This window comes from Sebastes umbrosus, chromosome 9, assembly GCF_015220745.1.
Source record: "Sebastes umbrosus isolate fSebUmb1 chromosome 9, fSebUmb1.pri, whole genome shotgun sequence".
NCBI classification, from domain to species: domain Eukaryota; kingdom Metazoa; phylum Chordata; class Actinopteri; order Perciformes; family Sebastidae; genus Sebastes; species Sebastes umbrosus.
The window spans coordinates 4313447-4340880 of record NC_051277.1 but is presented as its reverse complement, the minus strand read 5'-3'; the positions used below and the strand labels follow the sequence as shown (position 1 = coordinate 4340880).

General features: G+C 40.3%; 2 protein-coding genes across 5 annotated transcripts; one reads left to right on the top strand and one right to left on the bottom strand.

The window, feature by feature from the left end:
- Nucleotides 1–248: 248 nt before the first annotated feature.
- On the bottom strand, nt 249–24593 carry xkrx (XK related X-linked). 2 transcript variants are annotated; one of them, XM_037780717.1, is made up of 6 exons: nt 24452–24593; nt 23859–24100; nt 15619–15986; nt 14771–15511; nt 4467–4726; nt 249–1885 (listed from the first exon to the last, which is right to left on the bottom strand). In XM_037780717.1, the coding sequence occupies exons 4-6, from the start codon at nt 15136–15138 to the stop codon at nt 1020–1022; spliced, it is 1494 nt and encodes a 497-aa protein (XP_037636645.1). In that variant the 5' UTR covers nt 15139–15511; nt 15619–15986; nt 23859–24100; nt 24452–24593; the 3' UTR covers nt 249–1019. The 2 variants fall into 2 exon arrangements, with proteins under 2 accessions (XP_037636645.1, XP_037636644.1); XM_037780716.1 differs by having other exon boundaries at nt 14771–15986.
- Nucleotides 18208–26615, top strand: arl13a (ADP-ribosylation factor-like 13A). Of its 3 annotated transcripts, none has more exons than XM_037780718.1 (10): nt 18208–18470; nt 22874–22990; nt 23721–23791; nt 23886–24138; nt 24272–24377; nt 24472–24677; nt 24791–24899; nt 25531–25804; nt 25898–26017; nt 26138–26615. In XM_037780718.1, exons 1-10 carry the CDS (start codon nt 18442–18444, stop codon nt 26191–26193), a joined length of 1341 nt encoding a protein of 446 aa, XP_037636646.1. In that variant the 5' UTR covers nt 18208–18441; the 3' UTR covers nt 26194–26615. The 3 variants fall into 3 exon arrangements, with proteins under 3 accessions (XP_037636646.1, XP_037636648.1, XP_037636647.1); XM_037780720.1 differs by lacking the exon at nt 18208–18470 and adding an exon at nt 18901–18927; XM_037780719.1 differs by lacking the exon at nt 18208–18470 and adding an exon at nt 21001–21118.
- Nucleotides 26616–27434: the final 819 nt, after the last annotated feature.

Here is a 27434-nt window from a genome sequence, read left to right as displayed (position 1 = left end):
AGAGAGAGAGAGAGAGAGAGAGAGAGAGAGAGAGAGAGTGATTGCGTTGTTGTGGAAGTTTAGAGGCGAGGTTTCCCCTCCTTCAGCTGAATGACCACATTCCTACCTGCTGGAACTCAGGTTGGAAAAACTAGTATGGACGGCATGAAGGAATGAGGAAGTGTTGCTCTGCTGGGTGGAGACGCAAAAAAATAATAATTGTGTGAGCACTTAAGGAGCGGGAAGTCATTAAAACAAAAAAAGACAAGTGGACATTAGATTATTTTATTCAGGTTTCAAGTAAAACAACAGTAGTGAAGGCACTGAACGAAGACAACAAACATAAACTACTCAGTGTCAGTCTGGTTATTAATTCATCATCAGCTGGAAGGTTAACTTTAAACACCACACGTGATATTCCATCAAGTCTTTTTCAAATGAATATTTCACCAACTTTTGACATATTTTCGTGCACTTTTTTGTAAAACTAAAACCTTTTTAAATCAACCAGACTGAGCAGTGAACAATACCAGGCATTCGTAACAGCAGGTTTATGTTGTTAAGTTAAGAGGAAGATACATTCTGACCTTTCATCACCCTCCTGCTTTTTTTTTTTTTAGTTTAGTGCAGCAAACGTGTGCAAATGGGGCGTTCATGGCATGTAAACCCTGAGTGAGAGGAAGTAAACTGGGGTTGTCCCTCCTGGTCAGTTTTTCACAGACACTGTTGGCACGTTTCCCGCCCACCTGGCTCCGTCCTGAACACGACCCACTGGCGCTCTCTCAAGGCGGCCTTTGTGCATCTCGACGTGCTACATTCTTTGGTGCACCGGGGCCTCGTCGTGCCCCCCAACAAGTGTACGTAACCCCCCTAAAGATAAAGATCCCTCTCACAACTGAATTAGTAAAGTTTTGTGCACTTAAGAGAAAAGGTTTGTCCTCTAACTCATCACCCCGCTAACTCAAAAACACATTTTGTGTTAAAGTACTCAAAGTTTAGCGGTGCAGCCTGCAGAGAACGTGTTCATTTAATCCCCCTCCTCAGGCCGCCTGCATCATGTCTGCAACGATAGCCGTCTCCCGCTCTCCCAGCTGGCTGGTGAGGTCGAGGGGTTGTGAGTTTTGGGGGTCCAGCAGCTCCAGCGGCTCCTCCGGCACCAGCACCATGGTGGCGGCGGTGGAGTAAGAGGGCGGCATCCCCGCCCGTCGACCTCCCGTTCCCCTCCTCCCCGGGCGGCAGCAGACGCAGTGCAGGCAGTCGTGCACGTTGTGCTTGAAGAGGCGTCTGCAGGGGTGGCAGAACTGGTAGAAGAGCAGCATGAAGAGCACGGCGAGGCTGTAGCAGATCAGCAGCTGCACGGCCAGCAGCGGCGCGCACACGTACTCGTAGAAGTCCGACTTGAAGAAGTACCAGAGCGTGATGAGGAGGAAGTTCTCCACAAAGCGCCCGCTGTAGTAAATGGCGATGCGGTCCCAGCGCTGCTTCCTCTCGATGAGCTCCCGGTGGGAGAGGTCCAGCTGCACCGCCGACCAGCAGAAGATGTTGATGCAGGCGTAGAGCAGCGTGAACATGCACAGCACCACCGTGGTGCCCAGCTTAGAGTAGTTCTTCTCCATGCTCTCCTTCAGCGAGCCTTTCCGGGCCCAGAACTCTACCCAAGGGTGGAAGAAGAAGAAGAGCAGGCTGCCCATGCTGACGAGGATTATCCAGTGGGTGAGCGCCGTGCTGAAGAGGACCAGAGCGGTGATCCGGGTGGCGATCTCCAGGACTCGCCACACGATCATGCACAGGTAGGCCAAAGGGCGCAGGCGGATCTTGTAGTCATCGTATCTGATCTGGATGGCCAGGACGCTGCAGACCAGAGCCCCATATGTGATGGAGATCAGCGTGATGATCATCAGAGCCACTGAGAAAAACAAACACATGTCAGCTGTCACGCTTATATCAACATCATTCAACAGAGAACTCCTCATATTATCAATAAATATTCAAATGTATTCACTTACACTCAGAGTAGAATATAAAACATTTTCATGAGCAATTTTGGCTGATTTTTTTGGAGGTATTTACATCCACAACCTCAATTATTTTTGCCCTCTTTATGTGTTTTATGGGTCAAATTAGGGCTGCAACTGACGATTATTCTCATCGTCAATTAATCTGTTGATTATTTTCTCGATTAGTTGTTTGGTCTATAAAATGTCAGAAAATGGTGAAAAATGGTCGATCAGTGTTTCCCAAAAGCTCGAGACGACGTCCTCAAATACCTTGTTTTGTCCACAAGTCAAAGATATTCAGTTCACTGTCATAAAGGAGTAAAGAAACCAGAAAATATTCACATTTAAGAAGCTGGAATCAGATGATTTTGAATTTTTTTCCCTTTAAAAATGACTTAAAACGATTAATCGATTATCAAAATAGTTGGCGATTAATTTAATAGTTGACAACTGATCGATTAATCGTTGCAGCTCTCGGACAAATACCTTGAATTTGGGGGGAATTCTGCCCTTTGCTCTGATTATTTCTGACACTAAGTCTAATATAAAATAGAAGAAAACAGTCTAATGTAGAAAGATCCTTGGTAAGTAATATAATGAATGTACTTTCAATCACTCATACGGTACAAAACTACTTTTCGGTTCACCACTTTGGTCCAGACTGAATCGTCTCTAGACTATGATCCCTCCATTGTTCGTCTAGCGCCATCAGCAGGTCAAACTTTAGTATTTGTCAAATACTTTACATCAGTGGTTCCTAAACGTCTTAATGTCGAGGACCCTGAAACTGACACAAATTAGTCCACAGAGTCCCATTTGATGAGATTTTGTCCCAGGGTCCCCCGCTGGATTTTAGCTTTTAAATGTCTGATTACAGTGTATGAAACCCATGAGCCAAAATTATTATATATTTTGTCATTGTGTTAGTTATGGATAGAATTATAGTGAAAATAAATTATCCCTTGAAACCTTCTCAAGGACCCCTGGGGGTCCCGGGACCTCACTTTGGGAACCACTGCTTTATATTAAACTTAATACTTAAACTAATAACACTCCCATCAGCCTCCGCTGTACTGTTTATCGCTAATTAGCAAATGCTGGCATGCTAACATGCTAAACTATGATTGTGAATATGAAAATATAACATTATACCTGCTTAACATTAGCATGTTGAGCCTACAGAGCTGATTTCTTTAGACTCTTAGTCCTGTTTTAATGGAAAACCAGACTATTTTACACTGTGTCCACTGACTTTTCTTATTGTTTCAGTCTGCACAAATCTCCAGCTTATATATATATGTATATATATAAAATAAAGGACTTACTGGGTTATATGAGGCTTAGATTTAAAATCTTCCATCCTTACTTAACAGCATTTACATTCACTAAAACTATCAATGAAATTCAATTGGATGTGTACAGTATTAATTCAGGGTGATGAGTCAGTCTTAAAGAGCTGCAAACATCAAGTTCATTTTAGAAGTATTTCAACCTCGCCAGGTATAAAATCCAGAGTGCAACACACAGTGTTCATATTTAAAGATACTCGTATAGTAGGGGTGTAACGATTCATCTACTACATCGATGTATTGATTTATATTCCTACGATCCAACTACATCGATAGGTACTCGGCAAGTTGTCCTTCACGGGAGACGTACGTATATCGATATAAAATCGATTTGCAAGGTAAATAATCTTTTGTACGTTACATGGATGTATTTTTTAGCACTTTTATTAGTAAAGAAATGTTAAACAGAAAGCAGACGGTCCGCGTAGCAAATTATCACGACGGGAGTAAAGTAAAAAACAAAACTCAGTTAATGTTAGTCTAACGTAGTTTTAAAATGTTTTTCTGTATGTTTTCATGTATGAAAAGACCCCAAATGAACACTGTAGGTGGACTACTGCATAACTATCAGCAGATTATTCAAACAGCGTTTGTAGAGGAATGATCCTGTCCCAAGCTGCAGAGGTTGATCTCCGTATGATTGCTCTAACATTTATACTGAAAACGAGGACAGAAGCAGCAGGTTAAACCACTGTTCATTTAACTTGAATAGAAGTTGCTTTATTATATTTGTTGTTAAATATTGCACTGCCTTGTATCTTGAGAACTGAATCAGCAGGTCCTGCAGTTGCACTTTTTATTATTTTCTAATTAAAGCTGTATGTATTTGCCCTTAATCGTTGTTGTGTGAACTTGTTTATATCCATAATTAATTTATCCCTGTCACACTGACTGAATTTTTGGCAAAAAAAGTTACTGAATCGATTTCAAGTCATCGTATCGTATCGTATCGCATCATATCGCTCTAGAGGAGCCAAATATCGTCTTTGAATCGTATCGGAACCCTGGAAAGTGATGCATATCGCATCGTTGTAAATAGGTGTCATTACACCCCTATCATATAGTGTTCATATTTAAAGATACTCATATAGTGTTCATATACAGTAGCATGAACCCCCGACCCCCCGTCAATCGTTCTTACATCTCGCAGGGAGGAAGTACTTCTCCTGGATGGTGGCGTACAACTGGAGCGTCAGTTGAGGCGCGGAGCCCAGAAAGGCCTGGATGACCGCCGTGCGTTTGAAGGCGTTCCTGTGAGTGGCCAGGTTGCGCTCCGATTGGCCGATTTCCCACTCCATCTGCGTCTCCTGTCCCTTCTTCAGATTGATCTTCCTGGAGATGGTGACGTACGGCTCCTTCTTCTTACCGGCCTTGAAGTAGACCACCAGAGCCTCGAAACACCTGAAGGACGCAATGAAGAGAGTCACTGAGAGTGGAGTGATATTATCACGCCAACAGAGGGCAGTGCAACGTCGTGCTCAAGTCACCACAATGGGATGTCTTGTGTTTTAACATCATTTAATCAGCACAGGGTGAATATGTGAGGGCAATAATAGCTATAAAGCAAACATATGAGTGGAATAAAGCTAAATATCAGAGGCTATAAATCAGCAGTTTGTTGCTGCAGCTTCTTTTCAAGTTGCAGCTTGTTTTAAATCAAAATCTTTTTATTGGGGTTTTGCAGGATATAGCAAAAGTTCAGCGCTATTCAGTAACCAAAGAGGAATGACAGGTATGAGTATACATTATTAGCAGCTGGCACCAATGCCTACAAATAAACAAGTCAAAACAAAGGATGTATATAATCTATGTATATCAACAATAAAACAATCCTTCCCCAGTCACTGCCAGCACGTCATACGGAAAGCTAAATGTCACGCCAAGGACTTGTGATGAATGATTGAATACTGTGTGATGAGGTCGAGCTGCACTTAGTAATCAAGTACTTACAGTATCTGGAATGTATCTAAAAAAGGGCTCCATGCTTTCAGGAATTTCCCACGTGAATATTGAAGCGAGTATCTGATTTTTTCAAGCTTTAAGCAAGACATGATGTCCACCAAACATTGAGGGGCAGCGCCTGCAGCTTGTTTTAAAATAAGATATTATACACATAATCTCAGAAATGTTAACTCACATATGGAATCCAACATAAACACACCTAATCTTTATAAATCACAGCTAAACAAACACAAACAGGAGCACCGAGAGTCCAGCAGAGGGCAGCCAGAAGAAAGAAAGCACAGTTCCCGGTGGCCTGAATGGATCCACTGAAACTGTCTCTGGGTGTGGTTCTCTCAACGTTTGCAAGGTAAATGCTCTCTGTGTTCAGCTGCAGGGCCGAAACCAACACTATTCAGAGGGAAGAAGAGGAGGAGGAGGGACACAAGTTTTCCAACGCGAGAGGTTTCAGACTTTAAAGAGAGTATTTGAATCTTCAACAAATAATTTGGATTTCTGGCTAATTTAATTGTTTCTACATTAAAATAATATATTCAAATGCTTCCAGACAGTTTTTTTAAAGGCCCAAAGGACATACATTTCTTAAAATAATTTCAAGTAAGTTCAAGCTGCAACAAGAAAACTACCTGAACTGGAAGTGCAAGGTTTCCACCTGCTGCCAACAACAAAATGCCAACATTATAATCCCTGAATAACAACTTGTAAAATGACCCAACCTCGCCCTCTCTCTGAGGATTCCCACTGCAGCTCTAAAACTAACATCACTGTGCTGGAATGTTATCTTTTGCTCCGAAATCTCCTTGAATCCCACACGGATCAATCTCTCCGTGGTTCAGCTATGTGCTGACACTCCAGAGACCGCAGTCGGACGTGTTGCTTCAGCTGCTGCGAGCAGGGAAACTGTCCACTTGAAGTGCAAATGCGGCACGGTGCCAAGCTTCCCGCACTCGTCCCTGAACTGTGTTTGACCCAAAACGTTAGAGGCTGGCGTGGTGGGAAATCAGGTCATTATTTGGAAGCTCGCTGTTATCTCTAAACCAGCACACACACACACACACACACACTATGAGTGTATTTACTCCCAGACTGATAGCAACGGGCAGATGAGGGCCGTTCAGCTTTAGTGTACACGGTCTACGACAGACAGGGAAACTGGTACAAAAAAACCTGATTTACCGACAGCCTCTCCCTGGAGATCTGGCAGCACAATGGGGCCGAGGACGCAGTGGCGAGGGTGCTGAACGCCAGTCAGCGTGCACTTAGGATTCAGACTGAACTTCACTTAGGGGAGGGGGAAAAAGAAACAGCAGGGCTGATGAATGCATTAGCCAAGAGAGAATCAATACGCCGACTTCCGAGGCAGATACTTATGGATTTATAAAAAGGAAACACACGGGCTCTACTGCTCTGTATTTGCAGTCTAAACATGCAATCTGTGTGAATACAGCAGCATGGTGCGACAAATGGCACACAAACGATGAAGGAGGAAGTTGGCCTTAAAACAAGGTCAACTGATTCGATGTTTTCTGACTAAAGGGAGGCAGAGCATTCAGGAAATTCTTTCGGCAGCTCTTTAGCAAGATCGTCTTGTTTTGGTCGCCTGGGATTACCTCACCCGGCTCATCGCGCTCACACTAACACGGCCTCGTCAGACAGGCGAGAGTTTGTGAAACACAAACAGACACAAAACAAGGAGCTCTGCATGTCCAGACTGGTCCAAGTTGACAGAGTTTAAGGCAGCAGGATCATATATTTAAGGAGACGAGTCAGGACAAGTTGTAAAGAACCCGACCCCCTCCTTAAAGCTGCCCTATTGACTGTGCGGATACTGTCTCCTTATCTCCAAAGAAACTAAAACAAGGCACTTAAAAAGGTTAATTATATGCAGCCATGTGTAAAAAATGTGACTTGAAATTCCACTTTTGATAGCAGACACAGTGTGTTTGACTGCAGCCACGAGATCATCTAATTACAACATCCCTGAGTCACACAGGAAACCTCCCATCTGAGCCAAGAGGCAGCAGAGGTGATTGTGTTTACAGCAGCACAGCGATGGACGAGAAGAGCTGGAAATAAAACAGAAGAATAAAACGGAGCAGAATGATCTGTAATAGCAAACACAGTATGTGTCTTCTAGCTCAGCGTAACAGATTATAACTGCATAACAAGGCGTTCAAAGAGATGCAGGCTCACTTTGATATTGAAAGATGTTTCATGGTCATGGTGGTTTTAACAGTCACTGGCATGAGCGGAGCATTCTTAGGTGGAGCAAAGACGTGTTCATGATCATAAACAAGTGGGTGTAGCTGACAGATAACAGCTGCTTTTGCTTTTTTAGCAGTTTTCTTTTTTTCGTTTTTATCCATGCAGGCAGCGAGGCGTTACGGTCAGTCTGACAAGTAACTCGGTCCAGACTGAAATATCTCAACAACTATTAAAACGGTTGTCATAACACTGATGGTCTGCAGAGGACGACTTTCCCTCTATAGCTCCATCAACAGGCCAAATGTATAATTTGTCTTTGGTTTACGAGCAAATACCTGCAAAATGAATGAAATTAGCTTCAGTTGTACCTTGTGTTTAGTGAAAATGTTAGCATGCTAACACGCCTAACCAAGACAGTAAACATTATATCTGCTAAACATCAGCATGTTAGCATCGTCACTGTGAGCATGTTAGCCGCTAGCATGGCTGTAGGCTCTTAAACTGTGTCTCAGTTCGCATGAGTGTGTTCACACTGACAAGTACGGCAAAACGCAGTAAAGTACGAGTACTCGGATGTAGTACTCTTAACGGTCAAAAGGTTGAGAGTGGAACGTTGGACACTTCTCAACCCTCACATAGTGGAAGTGTGGAAATGTTGGTGCCAATGTTCTGTCTGTTTGCCAAGAAGAAGAAGAAGAAGAAGAAGAAGAAGAAGAAGAAGAAGAAGAAGAAGAAGAAGAAGAAGAACAACAACAACAACAACAACAACAAGGAAAACTTGCAAAAACTCATGCGAGACTTGCTGCCCAACGACCTATCCTAACCGTAACCATTCAAGGTCAATGACTGACCTTAACCATTTCGCGAGAGTTTCACAATTTGCGTGTTACCTTCTAGACATGACCAAGAACAAGAAGTAGAAGAGGAAGAAGAGGAAGAAGAGGAAGAAGAGGTCTCATTTGAGACATCGCTACCCTGTCGAAACTCACGCACAACGCAAATAAGTACATTTTAAACTGTGTACTAGATGGAAATGTACTAAGAGAAGTATCCATATTCAGACACCGCCCTAGGCCACGTTCCAAATCACTTACTTTATCTCTTTACTTTTAGTACGTACTGCAGCTGCTCTTACAAAGTACGTACTGTTGCATGCAGTATGCATACAACTGGGACGTACTACTTCGTCATAACATTTCAAGTTGAACTTTGACCCTCCAGCTCATATATCTGCTGTGCAGAGGATTGTGGGTCAAGATAACCAGAAAACCATGCTGGCTTGCATACTGCAGAATGCGACCGGATGTAGTAGGACATCCTGGTATTTTTTTGACATACTATGCATTGGGACATACTCTTTTTCTGGCATACTAAATAGTATGGTAGTATGGGAACGCACATATAGTCTTGTTTTTTGTTTACTCCTGTGTCAAATTGATTTTAAGGCTATTAAACTACACCGGATTGTCAGTTTAAGCAGAAATGATCAAAATGGATGCAGCAGAATCAGAGATATCGTCTTTTTTTATTCCACGCATCCTTCTTCCTTCTCAAAACCTGGCGCCTACTGAAGGATGCTGACTGACAGTCAGTGCTTCCATGATGCACTCAGCAGAGATTGTCAATTTGTGTCCCATTAACTGAAGCTGCTGCGCTGCAAATGGAAAAGGGAAGTTGCACGTCCAGTAAGATGGATAGCGGAGTTAAACTACAGCAGTAAGACGTGGGGCTGTAAGTAAGTAACTAACGGTTATTTTCATTATTGATCAATCGATAATAGTTAATGTTTTCTCAATTAATTGTTTAATATCTAACATGTCCAAGGTGTTGTCTTCATAATGTCCTGTTTTGATAGACCAACTGTTTAAAAGACAAATATATTTTCAGTTTATTATCATTTATGTCCAAGAAAAGCATAACACCCTCCACTAATTCTTCTTCCTTCTCAAAACCTTGGCACCTACGTTACCCATAATGCAACTCGGCTAACGTAGCCTCCAGTCAAGATAAGGCTACAAAGGTCTGGTAAGTTCATTTCTCCACATCCCCCAGATTTATTTTTCAGTATCAAACTTGTAGTCTTGTAGATAATAATAATGAACCGTCTCCACGTCAGCGTGTCAAACACCAGACATCTTCATCCTTCAAAATAAAAGCCTTTTCTGTCTGAACTCCTCGACTCCACACATCATCATCATCTTCATCAATAAATCCACCCGCTCTGTTGCTCTGCAGGTTCCTCACAGCCGCCAAATGAGACAGCACTTTTAAGCTACAAGTGATGCCTCGCTAAGACTCAGATTGAAATAGACTCTGAGGCTGCAGGCGGTCGATCCGTCTCCTGCAATGACACGAGTGGATTTATCTCCGATGTGTTAATAACTATAGACCTGACCGTGATCCACATATTGGTGGGAACTGCAAACCTGCACCGTTGCATTGAAAGAAAGGTCTGGTCACATGCTAAATCCTCATTTGTGAAGCACTGTTGACTCACATTTATCACATTTGGTTAAGCAGGAGGAATGTGAGTCTTGTGTTGTATTCCGAAGAGTTTTATCTGTTTTGATGCGCTACACTAAAATCAAATCTGTAAACTCAGCATGGAAGATAAGATCACTTCCTGGCTTCTGTACGGCACTGCAAAGTACTTCAGTAGCTCTCCCAGATCTTTATTTACTCATCATTTTACTCTTATACCTGCAAACTGTTTTGAAACATATTGGACTTGTTATATTTTAAGCTGGGCTGAAAGCTGAGCATTCTTCCTGTAAACTCGTAAAGAGCTGAGGACAAGGTTGAATTTCTAGCCCTGAACAAACAATAACACACCCTTCAATTAACTCGTATAGTACTGTAACACCTCAGGGCTCACTGTTGACATATCAAAGTTCAGAGCAAGAGAGAAGAAAGAGAGTATGAAGTGTGTATTTGAATTTCAGACGGCTTAAGCCTACGCCTACATCTTCCATGAATGAGACACGGTTCGCCAAACAGGTCTCTCAGCCGGCGGCGTCTAAACAGAACAACTCCCTCAGCAAAGACATTTTTAAAAACGTTTCAAACATTGCATTTTCCACTGCGTTGATTTCCAAGAATAAATCAAGCTGGATTATTTCAGGAACACTTTCCAGCAACATCTACAACCCCCCCATCCCCCGCTCTCCTCATGAGCCAGCATCGAGGGCCGTTATCCTGAGATGAGGTCATACAACCGAGTAGCGTTCAAGCCATAAATGTGAAAGATGTGTTACCAACGGGGGCGGGAGCCAGCTCTGCAGAGTCATCTGACAGATTGGTTCTTAGAGTCTAGACGGCAGGAGGGGGGGTTCAACTTTGACCACAGAAGCTCAGGAAGGAAAAGCTCCTGATGTTTGAAGTCTTTCTCTACTAAAGGTTCCCTCAATTCTTTTGAAAAGACTTGGAAACCTCTTCTAAACCAACCAGGCTATTCGGTTTTTACAATTCTGGGATATTCCGGGGAATTTTTGTGGGGGTCTTTTTACACGGAGACTTCAAAACACAGGCGCAAACATCACTTTGAGGGCTACATCGATTCCTCGAGTAATTTGATGACTAATCATGGATAATTGAAGCTCAGAGAGGAGACGCTGAGCGGTGGCCATGATCTGGCTGTTAGTTTAGGAAGCGCTTGATTTGATGCACAGCAGAGTTTTCTATGGCTGCATTTTAAAACGTCGTGATCCCAATTAATATTCGATTAATTGTGCAGCCCTAGTTGTTTGGTCTATAAAATGTCAGAAAATGGTGAAAAATGTCCATCAGTGTTTCCCAAAGCCCAAAATGACAAATGTCTTGTTTTGTTCACATTTAAGGAGCTGGAATCAGAGTAACAACCCTGAGCTTGGTCAGTGTTAGAGATTGTGTGGTAATATGTCTGCTGGTCATTTTCACAACTTTTTGGAATGCCCTAATATTTCTTATTACTGGGTAGACGTTGTCACCGCGATCAGATCAATAACTAGCTCAGAGCTTGATTTGAACTTTCAGTGTTATATATTTTGGGATATGGGCAAACTGGTCTGAAAAAGCAGGACAGATATTTATTACAGACACTTTTAGCTGGTAGTAGAATAGAACCATAACCAGGAAAGGGTTGAATAAGGAATCTCCAAACAGTCCTTGAATGGAAAGAAATAGTTCAGGAAATTTAGAGTGTGGAACAACTGACTTTCTCTCTGAGACATGCCACCAAAAAAGGTGAAAAATACTGGAAGAACTGGATGGAAATCTTATTTGAACCTGAAGTGAATTGAGAGGAGAAGTTACCTTATTGTAAAGGTATTTGGTTTTGGAAAACTTTGCTTCCTTCTCCCAATAAATGATGTTGGACTAGGGGGACCTCTAAGACTTTAAAGGACATTCTGGGACTCTAAGGAACCGGGGACTTGCATACTGCCATGTTAAACAGCTTATTTTCTTCTCCTATAAATGTATATAATGTCATATGATGTTAAGCATCTATTCTCATTCAGGATGACCCTGTCTGTCTTTTGTTGTCTGTATTGTTTTTTTGTTTTGTTTTTGTTGTAAAACAACAAAAACAAAAGTATATAAAAAAAATGACTCAAATGGATTATTAAAATATTGTGCAATAGTTGATAACTAATCAATTAATCGTTGCAGCTCTATTCTGGAGTCTATTCAACACTTTTGAGGATGTGGGAGGTTGTTATGTTCAGTCGTCCCTCCTGTTCCTCTTCATACTGGACAGGCTCTCCATCTGGAGTGTGATCCCGTTAATGAGCGCCAAAATCTGTGAATCTCAGCTCAGTCAGCGCAGAAATCATGATGCTGCAACAGTCTGAACGCGGTTGATCAAATGTAGTTGATGAACTACAACAGAAGGATGCTGACTGACAGTCAGTGTTTCCATAATGCACTCAACAGAGATGGACAATTTGCATCCCATTAACTGAAGCTACCGCGCTGCAAATGGAAAAGGGAAGTTGCACGTCCAGTAAGATGGATAGCGGAGTAAAACCACAGCAGTAAGATGTGGGGCTGTAAGTAACGGTTATTTTCATTATCGATTAATCGATAAAGTTTTCTAAATTAATTGTTTAGTGTCTAACATGTCCAAGGTGTTGTCTTCAAAATGTCTTGTTTTGTTGGACCAACTGTGTAAAAGCCAAAGATATATTCAGTTCATTATCATTTATGTCCAAGAAAAGCATAAAACCCTCACCAGGGCCGGCTCTAGCCCCTTTGGATTATTTTCATAAATAACCAGATTTATTATAATATAAATAAACAATTGGTCCTTGATATTGTTGGCTTAAACGTTTAGTCAGTTTCATTACAATTTACACTTTTATTAACGAATAAGTGCGGCCGGGCAGATGAAAAAGAGTAAGAAAGAGAGTTACTTTCTTTATTTGTTCATTTGTTACCTCAATGCAGAAAATTGAGGATGGGTGCCCATTGACATTTTTTTTAAAGATTTTTTTTTTTTTTTTAAAGGGCGACCAGCACCCCCCAGAATGTGGTGCGCCAAAGGCGACCGCCTACCGTATACGGCCTTAAGCCGGCTCTGATCCTCATATTTGAGAAGCTGGAACCAGCGAAAGTTTCTGCTCACAAAAAAATGACTAAAACGATTAATCGATTATCAAAATAGTTCTCAACTACTCAATTAATATGCTAATCTTTGCAGCACACTTACTACACTTACAAATTGGACCGTTGCACCACTATGAAATACAGGCCTGCTAATTATCTGATGAGGTGCCAGAGACACAGAAGAGGCAGTTATCTGAACATAGGATGACTTGACCATTAAGTAGTCTGCCTTATTTCACGTATGGCTTCATATAATATAGAAAAAACATTCATTAGTATCAATCAACCAATTAATTTTTTCTATATTTTGGAGTTCAAACACAATAGAAATGGTTGTTTTTTCGACTCACTAATGTACAAAACAAACTGAAACCTTGGGCTTGTTGAAGCGTTGCACGGCTGTTATTTATATAGAATAATATAAACTTTTCTCTAATAAAATTTCCTGTTTGGGAAGACGTGAATTTTCAGGGCTTTAAACTTTAAATTTACTGGTTATTTTGTGGATATTTTTAGGTGATTTTCTACAAATCACATTTACCACTGGCTGGCTGAAAGGTTGGATAAACACCTTAAAAGTATTATTAAAACACTACGTACTGGAAAAAAATGGACAGGATTAGAGCTGCAACGATTAATAGATTAGTTAGTCATCAGTTGAGGTAGTCGGTTTAAGTCATTTTTTAAGTAAAAAAGAGTCCAAATTGTCTGATTTCAGCTTCTTAAAGGTCCCATATCGTGCTCATTTTCAGGTTCATACTTGTATTTTGTGTTTCTACTATAACATGTTAACATGCTGTAATGTTAAAAAAAACTTAATTTTTCTCATACTGTCTGTTTAAATATACCTGTATTCACCCTCTGTCTGAAACGCTCCGTTTTAGCGCATTTTGATGGAATTGCAACAGAATTGCGTTGCTAGGCAACAGCTTGGGTCCATGTTTACTTCCTGTCAGCTGATGGCATTCACCGCAACCAGGAAATAAGCTGGGACACATTTAGAGTGTTTACGTTTAAAATTGTGTAAAGGGTCTAAATATTGTATATTCGTGACATCACGAATGGGCAGCAATACTGACGGCTTGTTTCAAATGCAGAGTTTCTGAATACGGGCTGTGTGTGTTTCTCCGTATATTGAGCATTTCGATACTTTCACAGTAGTTATATAGCACTAAAACCTGTTTTATAATATAAAAGACATGGAAATCTTACTTTTTACAATATTGGACCTTTAATGATGCTATAGGAGGTAGAAATATCTTACGTGATGAAAAATAATGGATAATAATGGAGACATTTTAAGCTTCAACAGAACTATTCACCACGATGGATTTGCGAGAAAAGCTCGTCATGATCAGTCAACAAACCACAGAAGTTCTGCTTAACTTTAGTCTATTTAACCATTTTTGTCATTGCTTTTTGCATTTTGTCAAGGACATTATATGGTCAATATTGAGAGAAGCTGTAGCACTAAGACTCAAATCCGTTGTGCCATCTGGTAAATACAGAGTTTCTCCAGATATAGGTGTGTATTTCCCTGTGGATTGAGTGTTTCGATACTTTCACGGTATTTATATAGGACTTAAGCCTGTTTTATAATTAAAAAAACATGAAAATCTCACTTTTTTTATAATATGGGACCTTTAAAACACCACCCCCAGCACCAGGCTGACCCCTGACCTCTCCATCACCTACCTGATGACAGGCCCCAGCAGCAGCAGGTGCAGGAACAGCACCAGGGGCCGGTCCCGACCCAGGTCTCTGTGGATGAAGGTGAGGGCCAGCTGGATGAGCACGGCCGGCAGCAGCATGAAGATGATGGTGAAGCTCATCCAGATGACGTCGTCGGTCTTGTGGTACATGGTGCAGAGCACCGCCGCCGTGATGAACTCCGCGCAGTAGATGATGGTGGCCAGCAGCACGCTGAAGGGAGGCTGGATCCGGCTGTGATTCACCACCAGCATCACTCCGTTCTCCTGCACCACATGCATCGTGGAGGAGGTCTCCTGAGGGTCCAGGTCGGAGATCTCCCTCTCCTGCTCCTCCATGGTCACCTCACACATTAAACTAGTATAACTTCAGTTAGAGAGAGGGTTTATGCATTAACTAAACTCGTCTTAATGCTGCAGAAACATCACTTTCTTGATGCACCGTCTAACCCAACTTTCCTTCAAGTTGGTCACCTCACACATTAAACTAGTATAACTTTAAATCAAGAGAGGGTTTATGCATTAACTAGAGTCGTCTTAACGCTGCAGAAACATCACTTTCTCTTGATTACATTAAACTAGTATAACTTTAAATCAAGAGAGGGTTTATGCATTAACTAAACTCGCCTTAATGCTGCAGAAACATCACTTTCTCTTGATGCGCCGTCTCACCCAACTTTCCTTCAAGTTGATCATCTCTGGCTTCACATCACAACAAAGATGCTGTCTACTATAAACAAGAAAGCTGCTGCCTGCTGGACTGCTATAAACAACACGCTGCTGTCTGCTATAACCTCCTATAACCTCCTATATAACCGTGGTACGTGTCGTTACCAGTCTGTTTTAATGCGGAGGAAACCACCTCACTGTCTGCAGCAGTGACACCAGCTCTCCTTCTCCTCCTTCTCCTCCTGCTGCTGCTGCACCGACTCGGTAAAGTTCAGCCTCGTCATGAAGATATTCAACCAGGAGATCATCGTCCAGACTCAGACTTCATTAGTTCCTTTAAAGTCGTTCTTTTAGGTTAAAAACACGCCGGTTCCGCCCAGCTGTAGAGTCTGTGTGTCTCCGTGTCGGTCTGTTGTGGTGAAGCTGCTGGCAGCTTCGTGTTTTCAGCCCTTTTTGTGATGCGATGTCAAAAGCTCAACAGCTGCGTCAAGTCAAAGACACGAGGAGCAGACCGGAAACGAGGGGGCGGCCGCCTTCAAAGTAAGAGAGAGGTATTTTAGATAAGATTAGATAGAAACGTTACTCATCAGGAAATATATTTCTGTGCCAAAGAAAATACAGATAATTAAAAACAATGCAAAAAATAATAATAATAATATCTGCACAAATACAGACATTTAATGGCATTTGGAACACAAAGGTTACTGAAACAGCTTTGGTCCAACTTGACTTCATGTCAGCTACTGCATTAACAATCATTGCAACAGGAAATACAAAGGGGCCCATTTAGAAAGTTTATGTTGTCAAGTTTGAAAAGGTCTACATTTAGGTCTGTATTTAATAAAATTAAAGCTGAAATAGGTGAAATTGGAGCAAATATGATTAAAGAAAGTTATTTTTTATGAAACGGTCTCTATATCGTGACAGTAGTACATGAAACAGGCAACCTGAAAGAAATCATATTTGCTCCAATCTCACCTATTTCAGCTTTAACAATCATTGCAACAGGAAATAGAAAGGAGCCCATTTACAAAGTTTATGTTGTCAAGTTTGAAAAGGTCTACATTTAGGTCTGTATTTAGTCAAATTAAAGGTCTTATTAATTGAATTGAACATTTTTACGTTATATATATATTTTTTTTAAATAATACACCCACAGAGCTTGTAGAAAGGTGCCGAATAAAAGTATTATTATGGTTGTGAATTATTAATCATTTAAACATTTTTGGCAGGTCCTAAATTAATGTTTTGTTTATCTCTGTGGAAGTTATCAGACGTTTTGGTTCCCACTTCTAACACGGCTTGTGAGCCAATAGTAATATGACGTGATATCTCTGGGTCGTCGGATAAATGGCTGAGATTAACGGTAAGTGCCTGGCAATGACTTGTTGTGAAGTAAATGCAATGGAACAGGGGAGGGAGATCTAGTGGCTGAATGTTATCAATGTTATCAATAGCACCTTCATATATACATACATACTGAACTAAAACAGAATTATATAAAAGTAAAAAAAATTAAATAAAGGTAGGTGCAAAGTACAAATAAAGGTGCAATGCATAAAGGAAGTGCAGGCATCGGTTACAATATTCCACATTAAAGGCAATAAATAAACTGTGCAGAAAGGTGCATTTGCATTGGAAACAAAAAAAACTAAAAATATACAATATGGATTAAAAATGAAAGAGACATTATTATGTAAACAAAACACCACAGTCAGGTATATCTGCTTGCTCTGCAGGCAGAGAAATTTTCAGCATTAATGGAAAAAAGAAATGTAAAACAGTGAACTATATAAAGGGGTGATTGCACTGCGTGTATAAAAGGGTATAATAAACAGTTAAAATAGGAATAGAGACTGAGGAAATGTGTGTAAATTTATCTGGTGGGTGGTTGGGCTATTTTGAGCAGCCCATGTGATATCTTGTATAGGTCACTGTGGCTTTGAGGACTACTACAGTACTGCTAATACTACTACTACAACTACTACTACTACTACTAATACTACTGCTAATACTACTACTACTACTAGCTGAGGAGGACGCTGAGTTGTAAAATCTCAGAGGCTTCTCAGTCCATTTAATAACTACAATAATCAGTAAGAAAAAGAAGGACATATTGTGAATTGACTACAGTTTATTTTTACATTTTCTCTGGACTACTTCAGCCAAACTGACTGCTACTGATACAGTGAGAACATGCGCTGTAGTTTTATTACATCCGGAATGTGTCCTATCCAAAAGGAAGCAGTGTGGAGGACGAGCAAAGACAGATCAGTTTCTCCACGCTTCCATTTTTAGTTTCCAGCAGCAGCAGTGAGGACTCAGCCTTGTTGTTGTTGGTGACCTCCTGCAGGCCGGTGAGTGAAGCAGCAACACAAACAGGTGCAACACGTTCACACACACACACACACACACACACACACTGAATCAACTATTCAAATTTCACTCCATCTTCTCGTTCACACAAGCATTTCCTCGTCATTTTACTATTTGTTAAGACTTCACGCTCATTAGGCAACAATGACATTTTGTGACCCAGATCAAAACCAGTTTGATATTTGCTCAACAACTTGTGCAAACAATGATTATCTGTTTGAAAGGTGCATGAGAAGGACACAATCTGTAAATTAATACCTAACATTTCAATTTGCAAACTGTTATTGTACCAGTGTGGCAGATGTGTCACTTCCCCTATATCTACAAGACAACAAAAGGGAGTTGTTGTTCATGTGTATATTTCCCAATAAACTGGTTTAGTTTCAACACAGCTCACCACAGACATGCCGACTTCCCTCTGTTTGTCTAACCAGATCTCATATAAGTCACTGGTTGACACGACCTACGAAAGCTGGTCGTTACTAATGCATGTGTTTGGTGGAGCGGTGGTGTGGGTCAGTGACTTCAGACTGCAGAGGCTGTGTTCTCTGGGGAGACATGGATGGGGGGGAAGTGGAAGACGGAAACCTCATTACTGAGTGAGCACCAGGCATGTGCACGGTGTTATACCAGCCAATCAGGTCAGCGAAAGAGTACACTGCTTCAAATACTTTACAAGTCTTTGTCTTGAACTGTCTTTAAAGAGATAGTTCGACATTTTGGGAAATAGGCCTTTGCTTTGCACAGCCTGGCTCTGTCCAAATGTGACACAATCCACCTACCAGCACCTCTAAAGCTCAGGTTAGATATTGTTTGTTTTATCCGTACAACTACTATGGTTGCGTCCGAAATTCCACACTAACGCGCTATTTAGTACGCTAAAACAGTATGTGACATTTTATAGTATGTCCGAAACTTTAGCATGAAACCAATAGCACACGAATTGTATACTATTTCCTTTGAAATATTACAGTATGAAAACACTGGACACTACAGTGGCATAAATATCCCACAATGCAATGCAGTAGTGATGACATCATTCATAACATGACGTTGACGGTTACAGCTCTGTGACATCGATAACGCTTCAATTTAAGTGTAAGTATTAAGATTTCTCTTTGCTAGGCGTAATATATATTTTTTAAATTACTTCAGACTTTATGATTCTCACAAATCATTGTTTGGTCACATGAGGTTGGCACGGGTTACCATGGTTACGCGTCTCCAAACCCGCAATGAGGCTCTCAGGAAGTGACGACGTGAATTACTGCTCAGTGCGTCTAAAAAGATACATACTACTATTTATTTATTCACACAAAGTATGTTGTACGATGGTACACATATTGGGTATGCAGTGCATAGTAAAAACAACAACATGCCTTTCATACACTTTGGTTTTTGTATGAATTAAACAAACCAGGTACAGCAGATTTTTTTTCACCATTGAACAGAGCCAGGCTAGCTGTTCCCCTCCGTTTCCAGCCTGTATGCTAAGCTAAGCTAATCGTCTCCTGGTTGTAGGCAAGAAAGCAAATAAGCACATTTCCCAAAATGTTGAACTATTCCTTTAATATCAAAATATAGTATAGTATAGTATAGTATGTAGAAGCTGTGCAGTAGTCACTCATTAACCCAGACTGCTATATCAGCAGTCAGGGGTCTTTGAATCATGTTTGCAATGTGGAGGACAGGAGCAGACGGGGGTGTGGTCCTCAGCTGCTGCTGTTTCTGCTGTGTTTGCGTTCATATGTGGGGGGGGGGGGGGGGGGGGGGGGGGGGGGGGGGTTGAGTGTGTGTGTGTGTGTGTGTGTGTGTGTCAGTGTCAGCTGATGCAGGGCTGTGGTCAGAGTCTGGGATGAGTCTACTCAGCAGAAGAGGGCAGAGCCTGATTGGACGTTGGTATAATGACATAATGAGATAAGGTCTGCACACAAACCACTGCTCCAAGTCTCTGGAAGCTGTCTCTAAACATTTATATTTTCATTATATCGGCAGAAGCTTTGCTCCAAAGCCCATTGTGCATTTTCTTTTGATTTTCCTATATAAACATTAAGATATTAAACAAATCAGTGCTGTGTGGATTGGTTTTGAATCGAAGCTGCAAATAAAGAAATATGTCCGTTCAGCTTTGAGCAGACTGAGATTTAGCTGCAGCAAATTCATCTCAGCATGTCAAGGAGATGAAAATAGAGCCATTATATTATTTACAGAGACTGCAAGGTGCACAGCAGCCTCTGGCAGTGGAAATAGACCACGTGAATGTGAGGCCATCTAGTGGCTCATGCTGCATTACAGACTGTGATGGACTGGCTTAATGGTTGTATTAATACCATTATGTAACGTGTTGATCCTCATGTACCTGTAAGTGAACCGCTGTTGCACCTGAAAAATTTACAGTCAGATGATTATATTGATTAAAGTTAAATTTGGATTTATATGTGTATGAAATGTGTTTATTATAAATAAACTTGACTTTCCTAGTCAAATGCTTTTTCACCTGAACTATAATCTTTTTTTTTCCATTTTATATCCACACTGAATAACGTTTTTATGTATATATATTATGTTATATATATCTTTTTAGTTTATTTGACAGGAACATTTCTCATTAATCAACGGGAAAACAACTGTAAATTTTCAACTGCTCGTCTCTGGCCAGATGTTAAAAAGGCGCCATAAAAATATAATAAAATGACATATATTTAAAAAATCTTATCCACAACATAATAAGTATTCACATAACAGTACAGTACAGTACACGCACACACCAATAAATATTGGTATAAACACGGTAACATGTTAGTTAGCTACAATCCGTATGAACATTATTTGTGAAATTGTTACCGCGCCACATCTAATCTGATCAAGATAAACCTCACAGTACCAAATAGCTTTAGTTCCAATTATAAACTTGTCTCACGTACATTGTGGTGTGACACCACCTGGCCATCGCCATATAGACAATGACATCATCATCATCATGTACAGCCTAAATCTGTCCCAACGCTTTGCATGCTATACGTCACACATCACGCCACAAGACGCATTTTGTTTTCCTGGACGGATTATATGCATCTTTGTTTCGGTCTAACTAAAAGAAGAACCACGCCACCCAATAGGATTAACGATTGAATCAGAGGATTCACCAATACAACGTTTCCCGGGTCGCACCTCCCACAACGGGGTGACTAACGGCTTACTGTGAGCCTGATTAGTTTAGTAGCTGCTGGGTACAAGATGTTAGTAGAGGGGAGCACCCAAACAAATGCATGGACATAGACGTACTTCTGTGAGTATTCTTTGAATTTATCCATTAGTAAACGTTTACATGTGATTTAGTCAGTCAGTGGTATCAGGTAATAGTAGTTTAGTTTAGTGTCACTGCATTTTACCACCAATGTGTGCTGTTTACTCATTATCTGTTTGGATTTAAACTGGTGCACACATGGCGCATAGTGTTTATTTAGAAGTTATTACAGATATATTAACAAAAATAGACTATTTTAGCAATGATAAACACAAAGTAACTGTACTGATTTTTCATGGCTATTTATTGGGATGCTTATTGTGATTTTTAATGCACGTTATTGGATAATTCGTTGTGCTTAATATTCCAGTTTCTCATTTTATTTATACTTTTTTATAACCTAAATCAACGTTATATTAACATAAATATATTAAAGTATGTACCACAACCAAACATTCAAATGGAACCACAACTTCTCACACGTAGAAATAAACAAAAATGCCTAAACTATGTTTTGTTTTGCACACACATTTTTGAATATACATTTAATGGTTTTTTTTTTTTTTAAACCTCCACAGAGCAAACACATAAATATTTTACTTTCTTATAGCCTATACTGTAAACAAACTGTACTGCTATATTCACAGCTAAACTCACACTCACCGTCACACACACACACACACACACACACACACACACACACGCTCTCTCTCTCATTACTCACACAAACTAAGCACTACGAATTATTCGAGTTATCTCGGACGAGCCCTCTCTTCTTGAATTTACCTCGGGATCAATAAAGTTACTAACTATCTATCTATCTATCTATCTATCTATTCCTTAAAGAAGTTAGTACCGGTATAACACATTTCAGTTTAAAATGTGTTATACAATTACACCGCCGGGCTTGCAATACACTGGCAGAAACCCTGTTATTTTTATGCACGAGGTCCTATCTATGCATTTTTTTGTGACATAATAATAATAGGTACTTCTTTTCCTATCATGGATGGATTATAGGCCTACATAAATAGCCTACATTTAGCACATTTAAGCAAAAAACAACCGAAAAAAACCCCTGAATACCTTACCAAAAGATCAATATCCTAATAGTTGAATATTCGGGTCCAGCCCTATCACATTCATACACCTACAACATGCACGTTCAGCAGCCTTCTGTGGGCGGATGGTGTCTTTATATTGACACTTTTATACTAACTTGCTCTAAATGTCTCAAATGCAGCGATTTTAGATACTCTTCTCAAACATGAACATCCTCACTGACACTATGGCGAACATGGTGATGACCTCTCTGCCAAAACAGATATGGGTCAGCTTGTTAACAACACTGTAAAAACAGGCTGTTCTTAACTGGCTTTAGCAGATTACGGAGCCTCAACAGATGCACTGGACGACGGACTCAAAGAGTTTTTTTTTTAGCACAACCTCAGACACACCTGCTGCGCGTCTATTATAAGACTTGAGAGGACCGCACGTAGTTACCTGAACCTGGCGGAAAGCTTTTACTGGGCTCACATGTGTGATTGACTGATTATTCATCCATGAAACTAAAATAATTGAATTGAATAGAGCTAATTTTAGATTCTGCGGAGGTAGAGAGAGGCATTTGGCAGTCAAAGCATTGCCTGGATGTCTGACCATCTATAAAAGTCTCCTAAATCCACAGGAGACACAAAGCATCTTTGTGTTGGACCTGGCTTTGACCCCCACTGACTCAACCTACCGCCTCTATTTGTGTGTGTGTGAGTCATACTAAGACTGACCATCTGTTCGCAGATACCAGTTCCAGAGAAGATGGTGGCCGCTGTGCTCACCTTGCTCACCTCAAGTAAACATGTTCAACCTGATGAGCAACTGCTGCACCTGGGTCTCCAAAATACAGGAGCCAATCAGGTAAACAAATGACACATTTCTTAAGTTAAATGTAAAATGAGTCTCTGAAAATGTAATCAGGGATGCATGTGCGCCACATTTGGCAATAATTCTGTCTCCAAAAAAAGGTTTAATCAGTGTAATCACAGACATTAAACCTCCTAGATTCACCATATATTTGAACAAATAAAATCTATAGTGTTGCCGGGCTCATAGGAACTGATCTGAATTTTTATTTAATTTTTTACTTTTTGTATCATATGAATTGCATGTCATGCAGTGTACATTGATGCCACCTGACATGATTTCCAGTAACTGCTAAAATGTACAGCAGACAATTAAAGCTATATGGTGCTCCTTCAAGTGAAATTCTATTGGTTTGCTGTAAAGATTAAAATAAATAAATAAATAAATAATGTGTGTGAATACTGAGAGCTAAAATAAATGGCAATGTATTGCTTAAAATGCAGAAAAAGAAAAGAAAAAATAATTAAAAGAAAAAATAAGTAAAATGCTATTGGTTTGCTGTAAATACTATTGTTTTGTAAATACTTCTGGTAACCATCAGTGGTAAATAAATAAATGAATAAATAAATGAATACATAAATGAATAAATAAATAAATAAATAAAAGTGTGTGAATACTGGGAGCTAAAATAAATGGCAAAGTATTGTTGAAAATGCAAAAACAAAATTCAATAAATTAAAATAAAAAATAAGTGAAATTCTATACTGTGCATGCTTCTTTGCAGGAAAGTGACCATTCTGATGGTTGGTCTTGACAAAGCAGGAAAAACATCCTGCCTCAGAGGGATGTTAAGAGGTAATTCACTTTAAGACTGACTTATCTCTAAAAGTGCTTCAAGCAGAAACACGACAAATGACCTAACCTGTGTTTTACTTCCTATCCTTTTCAGTCCCCCATGCTGTGGAAGCGGGACCCACCCAGGGCTGCGTCCGAAGTGAGCTGAGAGTGGAGAACTACCTGGTGACCTTGATGGACGTGGGGGGGTCAGCGGAGTCCAGAGGAGCCTGGAAGGAGCTCTGCGGAGAGGCCCACGGGATCATCTTCGTGGTGGACTCCAGCGACCGGCAGAGGATCAAGGAGGTCAAGGAGGTTCTTGCTGACCTGCTGAAGCAAACGAGAGTGGCGGGAAAACCCATATTAGTGTAATTATACTCAACTTCATACATATAATGTGCAATGTAAACAGTGCCCTCTGGTGGCCGCTGAGGGAAAACACTAGAATAAGTAATGACTGGATGACTGTGAAGCTAAAATGTGAGTGTCTTTTCTTCTTAGGTTGGCCAACAAACAGGACAAAATGAACGCTTTGCTGGGAAGTGAGCTGATTGAGATCCTGTTACTGGAGAAGCTGGTCAACCAGAGCCGCTCTCTGTGCCATATTGTAAGTTCAAATTCATTAATACAAACTGAACAAGCATAGATCCCTTGTAAACAGACTATAGATGACAGACAAACCTTTGTCCTCTCTCTCTCAGGAGCCTTGTTCAGCCTTAATGGACCTGCGACGCTGGTCGGACAGGAAGACTCAGCGAGGCCTTCGCTGGTTGCTGCGAGCTGTTTGTCTGGATTACCCTGAGCTGTGTACTCGTGTAGCCCAGGACAGCAAGAGGCCTCTGGAACCAAGAGAGGGGGAAAAGACCTGGAAAACAGAGAAAGTTCGCAGAAAACCCAGGGTGGAACGGTAGGAGAGGCCTTTAACACTCACAGCTTTCTTTTACACAAATATTGCATAAAAGCTAAAGAATGATATATGACTTAATCTGACCTTTTATGTTAAACGTTTTCTCACCTCAGAATCCGATCCAGCAAGTCAGATCTTCGCCAGGTTCATCGGCCAAAAGAAAAGGAGAAGAAGACGAAGGGTGAAGGAAAGCTGCAACCCATTCGAAACATGCTGCAAAAGGTCAGGAAAATGTCTCGATATGCAATCAACGGCTCAGCCATAAATTCTACCATTACAACAATAATTGTTCAGTTTTGAGTGACACCATCAGAGAGGTATTAATTTAACTATGTTTATTATTGAGGATGGTGTTGAACTGAACTGCATAATACTGAGAGGTGTTTCTAATGTTTTGCCAAACGCTTTTACAAATATTTGGGGGGAAGAATAATAGAAACACATTTCAATATGAAGGCCAGTACAACACCACCAATAACTATGACCTCATATAATAACCATATAATTTAATTAACACCGGCATCTTTAAATGTCTTGTTTTGTCCCACCAACAGTCTAACACCAAAGATAGTCCTTTTACAATCACAGAGGAATCAAAAAACCTCAGCAAATATTCACATTTGAGAAGATGAAAACAGAATTTAGGCATTTTTTCTCAAAAAAAAGAAGACCGATTAATTTTTTATCAGTTGCAGCTCTGCTCCTTACCTACCTCTTACCCTAATCTAGGTCTATCTCACCCTCCGTCCAAGAGTTATGCCAATAGTTATGTCCTCTATAATAATGTCATGTGATATAAAATGAATGTTTCAATAAATAAATGGTGAATTAAAATCAAGTCCTTCATTTACAGGAAACCTCTCTCAAAAAGAAGCTGAAGAGAAAGAAGAAGAAGTCGGTTAAGGTCAAGGAAGGTGAAAAAGATCAAGAAGAAGCAGCCGAGCAGGAGGAGGAAGAGGAGGGTGACGGCAACGAAGGAGAGCATGAAAACTCTGGTCACAGAGAGAAAGCCAGCAGTGCCCTGATCACCCCGAAAAAAGGCAAATCCAAACGCAAAACAAAGGTGAAAGAAGAAGAGACTCCGGACGTGCCGGAATCACAAGACAACGACGAGAAGCCGATCAAAGGTTGAAATCAGTTATTAATGAACTTTATGTTGTTGTTGTTGTTTTTTTTAAAGCTGTTTAAGATGGAAATCTAATATTTATTTTATCTTATAGCTAAAGGGGAAACGAAGAAGAAGAGGAAGAAAGTTGTCAAAGTGAAAAGGAAGAACAAGATCAACACGGAGGAGATGTCTGCAGCTTACTCTCAACCCGTGGACCTGTCTGCAACCTTTGGTGAGCCTCATCATCCACTTCTCCCATCTCCAAATCAAATGCAATAACACGTTGGACTCCTGAAATGAAATGAAATCACAGCTTTAATTTTTAATAAAAGATGACTCTGTCTCCTGATAGATCTTTACCGAAAAGCAATACTGGCTCTGAAGGAACGTCAGGATCAGAGACAGTGAGAGGACGCAGTCACACGACATCACTTCAAAGACAGATTCTGTTACGTCTTCATCTCTTTCCATAGACGTCAGACCTGATCCCTGAACCTTCGGAGTGAAACTAATTCCAGTGTGTAATGACGGGCAGGTCTGCATAATCATGTAATGATAGAAACATTGATAATATAAAATAAAAATAAAAAAAATACATAAATAAATAACAATGTATACAGTTTAAAAAGTTGAAGATGAAATTGTGTATCAGGCCAAAAATGTTAAAGGAGGTTTTGTTTATATAAATCTATGCAGTTTTGATTGTAAAGGAAACATGATTTTTGAACTGTATCCTTTTTTTTTACGGGTTTTGAAAACTTTCCAGAAATTAACTCAGCACTAGGCAGAATGGGACATTGTTGATAATAACAATAAACATTTTGTCACTACTTGCATGGCTTATAATTTCATCTCATAATTATTCTGTCAGATCTGAGCCCTGAAATGTCCTGATCACAAGACATTTCGTCCTTGGCAGCCTTCCAGTCATTTTCTTGACCATCTTTCACAATTTGTTTCCTATATCTGGAGAAACTCAGTATTTACCAGATGGCACAACAGATTTGAGTCTTAGTGCTGCAGCTTCTGTCAATATTGACCGTATACTGTCCTTGACAAAATGCAAAAAGCAATGACAAAAATGGTTAAATAGACTAAAGATAAGCAGAACTTCTGTGGTTTGTTGAGTCATCATGATGAGCTTTTCTCGCAAATCCATCGTGGAGAATAGTTCTGTTGAAGCTTAAAATGTCTCCATTATTATCCATTATTTTTCATCACGTAAGATATTTCTACCTCCGATAGCATCATAAAAGGTCCCATATTGTAAAAAGTACGATTTTCATGTCTTTTATATTATAAAGCAGGTTTTAGTGCTATATAACTACTGTGAAAGTATCGAAATGCTCAATATACAGAGAAATACACACAGCCCATATTCAGAAATTTTGCGTTTCAAACAAGCCGTCAGGATTTCTGTCCATTTGTGATGTCACAAATCTACAATATTTAGACCATAACACGGTTTTAAATGTAAACATTCTAAATGTGTCCCAGTTTATTTCCTGTTGCAGTGTATGTGAGTAAAATCAGCTGACAGGAAGTAAACATGGACCCAAACTGTTGCCTAGCAACGCAATTCCGTTGCAATTCTGTTGAAATGCACTAAAACGGAGCGTTTCAGACAGAGGGTGAATACAGGTATACTC

What these genes read in the sequence shown, in the direction of transcription:
- xkrx (XM_037780716.1), bottom strand. Translation starts at nt 15,138, where the DNA reads ATGTGTGAGGTGACCATGGAGGAGCAGGAGAGGGAGATCTCCGACCTG. An exon ending in CTGCTGGGGCCTGTCATCAG is followed by an intron (nt 4,727 to 14,770) that starts GTAGGTGATGGA and finishes TGCGTCCTTCAG; the next exon opens with GTGTTTCGAGGCTCTGGTGG. An exon ending in GTACTTCCTCCCTGCGAGAT is followed by an intron (nt 1,886 to 4,466) that starts GTAAGAACGATT and finishes TGTTTTTCTCAG; the next exon opens with TGGCTCTGATGATCATCACG.
- arl13a (XM_037780718.1), top strand. Translation starts at nt 18,442, where the DNA reads ATGTGCACGGTGTTATACCAGCCAATCAG. An exon ending in GTGTTATACCAGCCAATCAG is followed by an intron (nt 18,471 to 22,873) that starts GTCAGCGAAAGA and finishes ATCTGTTCGCAG; the next exon opens with ATACCAGTTCCAGAGAAGAT. An exon ending in AAAATACAGGAGCCAATCAG is followed by an intron (nt 22,991 to 23,720) that starts GTAAACAAATGA and finishes GCTTCTTTGCAG; the next exon opens with GAAAGTGACCATTCTGATGG.